The 12,657-nt window shown below is 39.6% G+C and overlaps 1 protein-coding gene across 1 annotated transcript in view; it reads left to right on the top strand.

The window, feature by feature from the left end:
• LOC147010365 (uncharacterized) overlaps positions 1-12,657 on the top strand; it is a 48,082-nt gene that overhangs the window by 18,767 nt on the left and 16,658 nt on the right. Inside the window, exons 4-9 of the mRNA XM_085858868.1 lie at positions 1,010-1,145; positions 5,435-5,576; positions 6,067-6,193; positions 9,449-9,616; positions 11,635-11,678; positions 12,350-12,432. Of these exons, the coding sequence (XP_085714994.1) occupies positions 1,010-1,145; positions 5,435-5,576; positions 6,067-6,193; positions 9,449-9,616; positions 11,635-11,678; positions 12,350-12,432 (700 nt within the window). The remainder of the gene's footprint in view (positions 1-1,009; positions 1,146-5,434; positions 5,577-6,066; positions 6,194-9,448; positions 9,617-11,634; positions 11,679-12,349; positions 12,433-12,657) is intronic.

The following is a 12,657-nucleotide window of genomic DNA, read 5'->3' as shown; positions in this document are numbered from 1 at the left end:
GGCTTTAAATTTCCTCTTCAATGCAGCAACAGCAGCACTTGTTTCTTCCCCTCAGGCCCAGTTGAAAATGAAAGTATATGATACTTCAAAGCAATTGATGGTCGTTTCCTGTGTTCTCTGTCATGGCTAGGTTAGAATGATTGTATAATACATTACAAATGCTGATTTTCGAACCTATATGCCATACGTACATGTACATTATTGCTCATATCTCAGAAACTATTGGAGTGCCCATCAGAAAACTTATGTGGAAGCTTCTTGACATCATAATGTACCTGTGGGATGAATTTGAGGAAATTTGAAGGATACATCTTTTGGGGATTCACGATTGAAGTTTATATTTTGTGATAACTTTTTTGTGGTTGGAGGTAGGAAAATGTTGCCCAGACAAATTCATAGAGCATGAAAATACCTTTAAAATGACACCAAAACCAGCTCTCTAGGTGTTATACTTTTAGAGATATGGCCATTTGAATTCGCGATGTCGTGCTAGTTAGTCCAAATTTCGTTAGTCTGAATCTCACTAATTAAGAGGCTGTTAGCAAAAATATTTGAGTTCTTGCCGTTTTTCATGGGTCCCAATTGGTTCCCAAAGTTTTACAAAAATCTGAGAGATGACGGCAGATTCTTTGATGATTTGACATGGAATGACCCATAAACTCTAACCTCTTGGCTCAACCACCCACATCCATGTTGTGTGGTTACCTCGAGATATGACTTCTTGACTTTCACACACATCACCAAGTTAAGAAGACATGCGCTGGGCTGAATCAACTCTTATAGTTGTAAATTCATTCGAACTTTTACACTAATCTATTGTAGGAGTTTGGAGTTTTCATTTTGGAAATCTTTTGGATTTGTACAGATGAGAAGTTGCAGCACAATCGATTTGTTGTGCTCAGTTCTTAAGGAGAGAATCATGCTTGTAGCAATCATACAGTCAACACACATGCTCGGTACATATGAATCATGCTTGTGGTACAGGAAGTTACATTGATTGGTTCCACAGAGTGAAGTCTGGATGTCCATCTTCCATCCCACTGGCGGTCTCGGACCCTGACGGGGACGACGTTCGGTGTCGGATGGCTGTCGGACAAGAGTGCGGTCAAGTTTGTGGAATTGTACCTTATGGTAGTTTGGATGAGGTGAGTCCAAGTGAATTTCTCTGTGTTTAACCAAATCTTGAACTTTAATTTTCCATCCATCAATTTCTTTGAAACGCCATTCACACCTTTCTTGATCCACTCTCATTATATTATTACAATGTTATAATATTCACACATTCCTGTAAAGTTTTGTTGAATCGTCATGTCGGCCTAATGTCTCCCGCCACACCAAGTGGTCGTTTGACCCTTACGAATGATCAAATGATGTTTGAATTTTCACTGCATTCACTACCATTTACAATCCCTCGAGGATCGCTCAAAGAAAACCGAGAATGGTGGTTGCTCGTGTGAAAAGCAGGAAAACGTTTGTGATAAAAATGATTTTTCTAATTTCACAAGATAAGTATTTGGGAGTGAAGGGTGGATGAGAGGCTAACAAATAAATGGGACGAATCAGGCGATCGACAGATGCAAAAGTGGAAAAAGGGAAGAAACACGAACTTACATACCAGAAACTATGTCCTAATGATGGTGCCAAAACACTGGATTCGAACAATTAACAAAGGGACAGGTATAGACGTGAGCAGGTACAAGCTGATCTTAGCTGTAGGATGATAGCGTCATGCAGGCTGCTGTGGCACAGGGCTGGAGGTGAGAGGGAGGGATCGCGATGATGAGGGACGCTGATGAGGAAGAGGAAGAGCTGTTAGATCTTCACAAACTGGTCCTTCTTGGGGATCGATGAAGCAGAGCTCGATAGACAGATGGGTACCCTCCATGATCTCTTCTAAAAGTCCATATAATCCTGCACCGAGGCAGCTTTTAAGCCCTTGGACCGTTCTTTGATATGCTGCTGGTCCCATCATTGGCCACCCCCTGCCAGAGCACAGTGCTGCCTTCAAGGCCATCCCACCCCTCTTGGCAGAGCCCCCATAAGAAGTTGCACCTCCATCCAACAGTCCTTCTCCGTTAACTCCCTTCTCCCATCTGGCTAACAGTCCTTGGCCAAACAGCCCCGTGATGATATCTTTAATTTCCGAGTGTCACAGATCTCCCACCTGGTCTTGCCTGTACAGGAGGCTTTCATTACACAACACAACCATACCCTATTCTGCTCGATAACGGATGGTCACTGTCCCCTCAATGCACATATTACATACGACTAATCCCTAACAAAGCCTTGTGTTGCCTCAGTGGCTGGGGCAGCTGGTTTCGAATCTTAGGGTCCTTCATTCACACCCTATTGGCTGCTGAATTAACACTAGATGGGGTTGACTCAGCCTGTCGGCCTTTTATTTTATTTTTTGATATACAGAGTTGAGACTCGTTTAAGAGCTAACACACAGAACGTACAACGGGAGCAGGAGACAAGAGGGGTGGGAGAGGGAAGCACAAAACACTTGGGAACAGAGACATCAGGAGGTCGGATTGACATCCAGACAAACCTCCGAGGTCGGTGAAATGAGTACCAGTGTACTGGTAGAGGGGCACAGCATCAGTGGCAGCTTCCAATAAATTATAGCTACCCAACAACAGAGCTGCCATATACAAGAACAGAACAGAATCCCTATCAGATCCCTCATACAGGCGTAGTTCTACCTCACTCGAGCAAACGGCCAAAGCTATTCTTCCACATTCTCTGTCTGGATCCGCTCCTAGTATATCGGACACATAACAGTATATATAAATGGAAAAATGGTTTTGCCATGTAGTTTGAACATTTATTTCAGATCATTTAGGGTGATCGTAGTTTCGGAAAGTTAAATTTGATGAGAAAGTTTTATGTGTCACAAAGTTATATGAGAAAATTTGACACAGGAGGACATTTGGCACATAATGCCAGAAATCTGTCAATTCCACATGAATCCAGTCTATCAGTTGATTCCCTCAATTACTGCTTGGGGGGGGGGGTGGGTGGCAGAGGACTTGTGGGGCATCAACAGGGATACCCTTTAGGTGTGTGTGTGTGTGTGTGTGTGTGTGTGTGTGTGTGTGTGTGTGTGTGTGTGTGTGTGTGTGTGTGTGTGTGTGTGTGTGTGTGTGTGTGTGTGTGTGTGTGTGTGTGTGTGTGTGTGAGTGTGTGTGTAAAAATACAATCGGGATCTGGTCCTTATGGACATGATCCAGTCATGTCAGAGATAAGCCTCACAAAATGAACTTGAGTGTTTTTTGAGCCACAATGAATGTATATTTGGGGTAAGCGTGCTAACCAAGTGATTCCACTGATTCTGAAACAATCTGGAGTTCCACAAGGATCCATATTAGGCCCCTTGCTGTTTTTAATTTACGTAAATGATATCTCAAATGCATCCACTCTCTTATAGTATACTCTTTTGAAGGTGATTAATACAAAAGTTTTGTCCCCATTCAAATGTTTCCACTCTTATCAGAATCCTAAATCCTGAGTTACCAAAACCAAAAAATGGTTTAGAAGTAACAAGTTATCTCGAAAGAAGAAGAATCTAAAGAAGACAATTTTTATTCATCTCAAGAATTCTAGAATGCTAAATAATTTGCAGTATCCCAACATAAAAATTATTGGTATGTCACTTGAAAGGAAAACAAGTACAAAGTTTATCGCTGTAATTATTCATGAATATTTGACCTTGAACGACCACTGTTCGAGTTCAGTGTCGATATATGTATGAAAAACGAAGACCCACCCACATCTTTCACCTGTGAATGGAAGGAATAATCAATTAATCCCAAGTGGCTGGGATTATATAAATAAATCGAGACCTCCCGTGCTCTTCCAGCCAAAGAAGCTGCATAAAGCAACCAAGAAAGCCAACCAAGGCAACCCTTTGCTCTTTCAAACTCTTCGAGAGTTCCTCCACAGCTGTAAAGACGTTCACAAATAGTACACACATGAGAATCCAAATGCTACACACCCTCTCAGCTTCCGACTGGTTTAATTGTTTGTTAGCGAACCTTCAGTGACAGCGCAGACAGAAATGCATACCAACGAGGCTCCCAAGCCTATACCATGTGTAAACGTCAAAAGCAGTCAATACATCAATGAAAATATGTTTACACATCATTTTTTTTGAAGTGTGGAAAAAATAGCCACTCCAGTGAAGGAAAACACAGAGTTGAATTGATAAGAGTGTGGGGACACAATAAAACAAATTAACAGGAAAGAGGAGCTGGTCCACGATGCATGTCAAGACAAACATGCCGGGTGTCTACTTAACTTATCTCTTAAGACGCCGACACGGAATTGAGAAAAATACAATGAAAGGGACAAAAAATAAGATGTAGTATGGAATGAGATGAGAGGGATGGAGGAGGCCTTCCCTCAGCCCAAGCTGAGGTATGTTTGTCCTTTGTGGGTCGTATTCCTTGGGTCTGTCTCACAGACATATGTCCCAAAGAGGTTCGCAAGCACGCACGTCATGGCAGGCAGGTATGTCGACTGGAGGTGAGTTTTGATGAACTGGTTCGCAACAATTGCCAGGAGTAGAATGCCAAGAAGTGATGATTGCCTCAATCAGGCCAATCGAGAAACATACTTCAGCCAACAGTACAAAGGCATAACTGACTGTGGCGGGGAAGAGGTGAGTTGGTGGTTCAAGTTAACTGATTTTTACGTTCGTTCTCAGAGAAAGGTGCTTCATGTCGGTAATTAAACTATCTTGTAAATATAATGAGGCGTAAATATAATTTATACAATGAGCAATTATATTCTACTGATTAATAATTACAGATTACTTGAAAGGTCAATCTGTTTTGGACACCTTTACGAGGCAGATTGATCATCTTTCAACACAGAAAAGAGATATAAGGTCATTTAAAATGCAAATACATATTATTAAAATAGATACATGTTCAAGCACATAGAATTGTAATAATCATGTGTAGTTGAGTACATTTTCCATGAAAGGTTTATAACAATACATTAATTTTTTTATCAAGTTTAAATGGCTACATTTTTTTTTATCACCCTTAAACACATTATGCTAATTTTGGAGAAATTTGCATCCACAAGCGGCAAATTTGGTTGGTTGAGATGATATAAAATGCCATACTTTGCCAAGTAGTGATAAATTAAACATTCTTCTGCATTGCATGAGAATTTGGCACCGAAAACCATAAGTGGGAAATTGGGAAGCGGCGCAACAAGGTACCTTTGGTTAAAACCAAACTGCCCTTCGGCATCACTTGGTCAAATTCTGTAGGTCACCTATGGAAAGGCACCAAAATCTGATTGTATTGATTCTTAAAAACGAGGATCTAAATATCTTGGACGAAGTATCTAACCAATCTAAATTTGGAGCAAATAAAACCTATTTCCCCTCGCCTGTTTCACCTCCTACATCCCTCCACAGACAACATGTATCTTGGACTTCAACCCTCCTCAAAAGACGAATGGCCTTTGGGTGCTCGCCCTCACTCTAGAGGACTTTGCTATGGTGAATGGTCAAAGGACTGGACCTTTCTCGTCCATACCACTACAGGTTATCCTTGAATGTGAGTTTCATTTTCCATTCGTTTTCTTCCTTTTACATTTTGTCCTTCCCTGATACATTAAATTTGTGTCCTTATTCCCACAACCTTACAAAAGGCCATTTTCATTGTCCATTTCACATGTGCCTTCCTAACCAAGGAGTGCATGAATGAGTATTCACTCTCTTTGAAAATCTTTGACCAGTTAAAATCTTGGGTCTGTTGGGTTTTCAAATAAATAATCACACAATCCTTCCATTGTTTTCTTTGTATTTCCTTAGGAGAGTTCACCTGTGTAGTTTTCTCGTTAAATTTCCCACTTCTCTTCTGTTTATTGTTTCTCACTCGATCCTCCATGAGCTGTAATCTCCATGACATATGGGAAACCCCTTGACATCCACTGGTAAACTATGGCCTAAATGACTCGGATTTTATCAAAAATTTGCACACTCTGATATAAATAAATTAATTGCCAGATATGCTTTTCCTCACTGACCATATCCTTTTCCTGCAGTCCAACCGAGTGCCACTTGTGCATCTCCAAAATTTGTCGGTTCCACACCAAACAACAATGACAAATTCATCATCATCAGTGGACAAACCATCAGCTTCGACATTGAGATAGAGTCCAGTTCACCAAGGTACAGACAAGAGAAAGACTAATCCACACAAATGAAGTTTTAAAACATACTTGTCAACAACCTGGAAAGCTACAAGACATTAGAGTTTGATGTAAAATGTAAGCTAACCGAGTGTGACAATGAAGTACTTCCTCTCCCACCTTTTAAGAGTTTGATAACAGGTACATATATCCAGAACTTGTATTTTCAAATTGTAGTTGAACGTACGCCATTAATAAATGGATTGTTGCAGTTGATGGATCTTCAACCATCAATGGGCCACGAGGCAGGTTAGAAATGACAAGAAGTTGCCACATCCACCCACAATTTGCTGCCAGTCGGTGGTTTCCGAACCACGTGCCGTTCCAAATTTGCTCTCGAGAATTTCGCCAAGTGATGCTGAGGGGCAGTTTGTTTTTTCCAATGGCGCCTTATATTATCACACCACTTCCCAATTTCCCAAATACGGGTTTACATGAAAAATTAGCTTCCACATTGCAGAGCCCCTATTCACTCAATGACCACAAAACAGGTTCTCATTAACAAAGGATTTATTCCAAAAAAATAAATATTGGCAGGGAATATAGCATGATATAGCAATATAGCAATAAGAAGCAATAAGAATATAGCAATAAGAAGGGAATATAGCATGACCAGTGAACAAACTGAAAAAAAAAACAGAAGAAACTAGAACTGTACTCAGTAAATCGCACACCTTTGCCAGGCTCAACAGTTTTGTATTCCACTGATAGGCTGGATCCGGATATTCATCAAAATCTAATCAATTCGTCTTTGTCACAAAACTAATCTGTCCATCCATCCATCAAATCCATCCCTAACTTTTTGAGAGGTCTTGCTCACAGACAGATAAACAGAGGTGAAAACACACCCTCTGACCACCTTTGATGGAGGAGGCAACAATTAACCCTTAAGACCACAATGCCAGTGACAGACTTTTTTAATGCAACATAATCTAGAGTGGTGGGGGGGGGGGTGGGAGGAGGAGAAGCGAGACATGCTTGCCCCTCACTTTAGTATTAAGACATGTCTGTGTGTGGCCTTGCGGTGCCTTGTCCATCCCATGATCTCCAGGCTTTGGCATCGTAGCATATCACGAACAGCTGGAAACCATGCTGTGACAGCTGTTGGACCGCATCGCCATGGGAATTGAACTTTTGCGCACAGAGCAGGAGTTTCCGAGAAAGCAGGTCCAGGGTTGGTGTGGAGACAGGTCCACAAGGTGGTTATGAGAACGGAAAGGCTCTGCAATGTCCACTGGAAAACATGACCGCAAGTTTAAGCCTGTGGTGGACATTTCCAACCAAAAGAGAAAACCCTTTTTCATTTAACATATCGTTTATTACACAAAAACATATATGTGGAAAGAAGAGCTTGTCTCAAGAGTCCAAGCAGATCGCTACCTCTGAGCCAGAACACATGGCCTTTTATACAATTGGAAAATCAGTAGAGGTCAGAACATCACAGGGCACTTGGCCAATCAAACTCCAAGAAAGCTTTGTTTGTACACGAGGTCCTTCAAGCAAAGAGAAAGCAATCTTGCGCATGATTAAGCAGATTGTGTTGTGAAAGAATGTGTCTCTTTGGTCGGGCATGTCTGCACGGAAAACCTACATTTACTTTAGACAATGATAAGCATTTATCTCAGCATGCAGATGGAGCATCTGGTTTGCACAGCTTTTGCAGAAAAATTATAGGTCTATGACCTCAGCAGCTCAATGAGACTGCTGTTTGATAAGAGGACAATGGGAACAGAGAGTTTGTGTTTGTACAACTTTGCAATTGAATGGGAGGCCAGAGTTAATTAGACGAATGCCTCTGGGGACCAGACTCTCTAGCGTCACCAAAGTAGTTCATCTCCAATTTGCCAACTAAGTGGAAATTGTGAGATTATATTGTTACATAGTTAATCAACATGCTGTATCTATTTATTTATAAAACAACCTTCAGAATGCAATGATTTATAAGTATATTCTAGAGTAACAAACACAACAGATGGGTACATATTTTCTTTAACTAAACACGAACTAATAAGATCTCTTACCAGGCCTAGATGCACTTGGGCCAGTATGGGGATTATATATTCGTTATTATTATATTGATGAATCAATGATCCTAAGGTTTAATATGGAAAGGTATCTCAGTTTATAGGGAATTAAAAAGACCATGGTAGAGTGAACTGAGATCATATTCCATCCACTCGTGGCCCATCAGCATTGAATCTGCAAATTTAATGAGCTCTGACCTTGTCATTGTGAGAGACCTGATAATCATAATTATCCCACCGACAATTGAAGTCTATCTCAAATCTATGTCAGTACCTTTGCAGATGATGTTTCCTGGCAAACCATTCCTTATATGGTGATAAAGTGACCTCTACTTTACAACAGATTTTATACTTCCATATTGTTTTAAAGCAAAAATAAAGAGAAGTTAGTACATAGTTTGTGGACAAAGAACATTTCTCACAATATGACAAATATTTGTTTCAGTGTGATTAATACAGAAATGCCAGTGCTTTGCAATAGTCATGTCATCCATTGAGCTTTCTATTACCAAAATGTCCATGCTCATATTTCACAAGATGGAATTAATTATTTTTACTTCCACATGCCCATCACATATTTTATTAACATATCCAAGGAAATTGGACACCCCCCCTTCCCCATTTCAGACGCTGACACATGGAAGGATCTCAAAGCCTACCACATTCGTTGAGGTCATCTGGAACCTATGCTGACTCACATTAATTTAAGGAAAACACATAGCAGATCACAATGGGGAAAACCCACATGGAACACAAAGATGAGGGAAATCGAGGTCGGAAAACAAACATTTGGAATGGAAGACAATGGGATCTCCACGAGAACAAACTCGACCCTTCCAGTTATTCACTTATGATATACGCTTGTGCTGAAGAGGTACGATGAAATAACTATGATAAACGATTCCCCTTACACCCTGTAAAGCATTCCCAAAACTATTTTTTTCTCTCTTTTGCCAATCTCATTCTTGTCAGTCTCGAAAAACTCAGTTTAGGGTTCATCTATTTGTTATGTACAGACTGGGATGGAAATTCCACCATATCTGCATAAGCAATAAATAGATGAAGTTTTGTACAATGGTGAGGACTTGTTTACTTGGATAATTTGAAAACAAAAAGTGAACTTTGCTAAGTTGTTTGGAACTGCAATTGCCTCATCCTCATACCCCTCCTCTTCCCATCCCTAACCAATATCCTATTTGTTTCTCTTCCAGTGAAAGCATCGTTTCGCTCAACACAATTAGCTCTGAGCCCTTAACACAGCAAAATATCATGAGAAACACTTCCTCTGTCCGCTTATTCCATACTGGCCTGACGTTGACTTCTCAAGCGAATTCATATGGGGAAAAGCAGATCTGCTTCTTTGCTGGAGAATCCTCTGGGTTAGTTATTCATGATTCTCTTCCATTTTCTGTTGTATTAGTCTTTATATTTATGAACGTGTTTATTTAGGCCTTTTATAGTTCCGTATTATTTTATTTTTGCTTTTGGTGTTTTTATTTATTTCATATTTTGTTCCTTTAATTCCTTGTTGCTCATTTTTGAGTCATTACTTTTTGTTGTTTGGCCTTTAGAAGTGGCTTTTTCTTTAAAAAAACAACAAACAAAAAAAAACATTCGTCACGACCTTTCAGTAAAAGCATGTAAGATTGTATGCAGTTTCAATAAATAAAGCCCAATGATTTTTGAAGCCTGGGTATATTAATTGCCTGGGTATTATTAAAGTATATTAATTGAATAAACAAAGCCTGGGTGCTCTTGCAAAAAAAAAAATCATGGCCTGCAAGATATGAAGTTATCTCCTGTCTCTGTTTGTGAAGCTACTCTGTGGGGCTTCGATTTCACATTGCAAAATGTAGAGCTTGTAAAACTGAACAGCAATTAATTGGCATTTGAAAGTTTTGCAATGTTTTAATTAAACTTAAATCAGTATAAGTTTATGCTTATTGAAGTGATTGGTTTTTATTAGAAGCTATGTGGAATGTAAGAACATGTACGGGAATTCATCACAACCTTTTCTGTACTCATGAAGCATTTTTTGGACCTCTCAGCTGAAACATTTTAAGTTATAACCAATAAGACATTCTGCACATATCACAATATTGAGTCAACCCATATAATGTGTTACAATTAAGAGGATCCCATTAGGAATACCCATTTTCTTTGCTTCTGTGTATTGTATCCATTTTCTTTGTTACATCCAATTTCTTTGTTAAATTATATTCGTTTTCTTTGTTACATCTGTAGAAGTATAAAATCCAATTCCTTTACTTGTGTAAACAGTAACACATTAAATAATAATAAAAAAACATAAACGCTGCACTAAGAATCAAATATATACTAACCTGTGTCTATGTGTTGAAGCTTCACTGATCTTATGAAAGTTGTTAACAAAGAGCCTTTGTGGTTAAGAAGTTGTTGTGAATTATTGGGAAAGACCCCTGTGGTTAAAAGAGTTCTTGGTAAAGGACCTTAGTTTCCTTCAAACACCCATGTCCAAGGGCAGTGCTTGCCAGATTAATAAAGTTGATTGGTTTGAGGTTTGATGTTGCAAAGCATGTTTGCACTTATCACTTTCTTTGCTTTGGTGTCATATATTATTTTCACCAAAAAGGCTTATTGATCACAGTTACCACATGCACATGCCTTTTTAGTTTCTCCACATAAAAAGTATTTCTAACTTTCCTTATCTGCATACAAGGTGACCACACACTTTTGCTTTCTTTTGCATAAATTATGCTCTGAGTTGTACTGCAACTCATAGAGGATTCCACCATTCTTGGAGTGCCTCGCTCCATATGCATGTCTAAGTGTTTCAACTCTGTTAAAATGAATTGTTAAAGAACCTGTGAGTGAGTTTTCTTCAACAGTCCAACAGGATGATGCAAATGTAATACAGTACTTAACTTTGAAATGTTTAGGCTTGGTTTGATTTCCAACCGGATAGATTGGGACTTCACAGGTAGGGAATTGCATCACAAATTGTACCATCCATTGGATGGATGTTAAGCTTGGTGTCACGTCCGCTAGCATGAATCAATGGACATTAAATATCCCACGTTGTCTATCACAAAGAGGAAGCAAGGACGCGAGTTCTTGCTGCACCCTGAACAAATTACAAACTTTTGCCCAAATCAACATCAAAAGAATGTCAGGCCTGACCAATCGATTCTTCAAAGACTTCAGCCAAAAACATTTTCCAGTCCATCCCTGAAAAGGTATGAATAGTTGGTGCCATTATAATCGTAGTTATAGTGGTGATTGCAGTAGTCCAATTGTAATTTTTGTTGTTCCTCTCCATCTTCACCAGTTTGTCATTATGAAAATGTCTGTCGGTAAATAATGCAGTTGGAATTACGTGTATGTAAAACTAAAACACGTCCATCGTGTGTCTGTGCAGACAAGAAACCGAGCTGCGTTGCATCATTGTCACAATTATCCAAGGTGAGTGGCACAGACCATCTGTCACAGCACAATATATTTATACATCTGTAAGTTGGGCATGTTTGCAGACTGCAAGCACATCCTGGGATGCATCCAATATGTTGACTTGATAAATATAAACTATATTGGATGATGTGGATTGTGCTTGCATTATGCAGGCAGCTAAATAAATCAAGTAAATTGCGAATGAGATCTTTGTTCAACAGTTTGCATGAAGGTATTTTTTAATGTAAAAAATAAAAATAACAAAATAGCAAAAGTTGCTTACATTCTCACGCGTTGCTTAGCAACGCTAATTTATGTTCCTTTTGATGGGTGTTCATGATAACAAGGGTTTTTTTTGTTTCTGCAGCATACATACAGACTGCCTAATTACGTAACCATCCATAATAATCCAAAACTGAACAATGACCATCACTTTGTGCACTGGTTCTTCTTCACCATCATCATCACGTATTGGGGGTTGAACCTGTTTAAAGGTCCCAGGAGATGTATTTCAATTGGGCATTATATTTCACCACCAGGTCGACACAGAAACAGGGACACTGACCTCCCAGACTCAAAACTTATCCTCCAACCATTTCACCACCGAGTCTCGTTTGTGTTCTGTAAGGAAGCAGAATGGCCCATTTTAAAAGACCGTAACATCACCTTCTTTGTCTCCTGTGCAGATTGTGTCCCCATCAGCTACTCGTACAGCCCCAAAGACTTCAAAGCAGATATCATCACGTGGTCAATTACCTTCAACAAACAAGTAAGCAAAGTATCAGCGCTTGGTACTGTCATTCAGGTTGTGGGGCCAGTTACACACCTGGAAAATGCAGTTTTCCTTTTCCCACGACGCTTCTGTCTTGTTTTGTTTTTAAGATCGAGGTTTGAGGTGACGCAGTGAATGAACTGCCAGTTAAAAATGGGTTTGAGCAAATCCAAACAACTGCTCTCAGGTTTGTTAATCCTGATACCTGGCAAACTGCCTCAA

This window comes from Eptatretus burgeri, chromosome 16 (assembly GCF_056783735.1).
Source record: "Eptatretus burgeri isolate ZD-2024b chromosome 16, Ebu_testis_v1, whole genome shotgun sequence".
In the NCBI taxonomy this organism is placed as follows: Eukaryota; Metazoa; Chordata; class Myxini; order Myxiniformes; family Myxinidae; genus Eptatretus; species Eptatretus burgeri.
The sequence above is the reverse complement of the archived record's forward strand: the minus strand, read 5'-3'. Positions and strand labels throughout refer to the sequence as shown.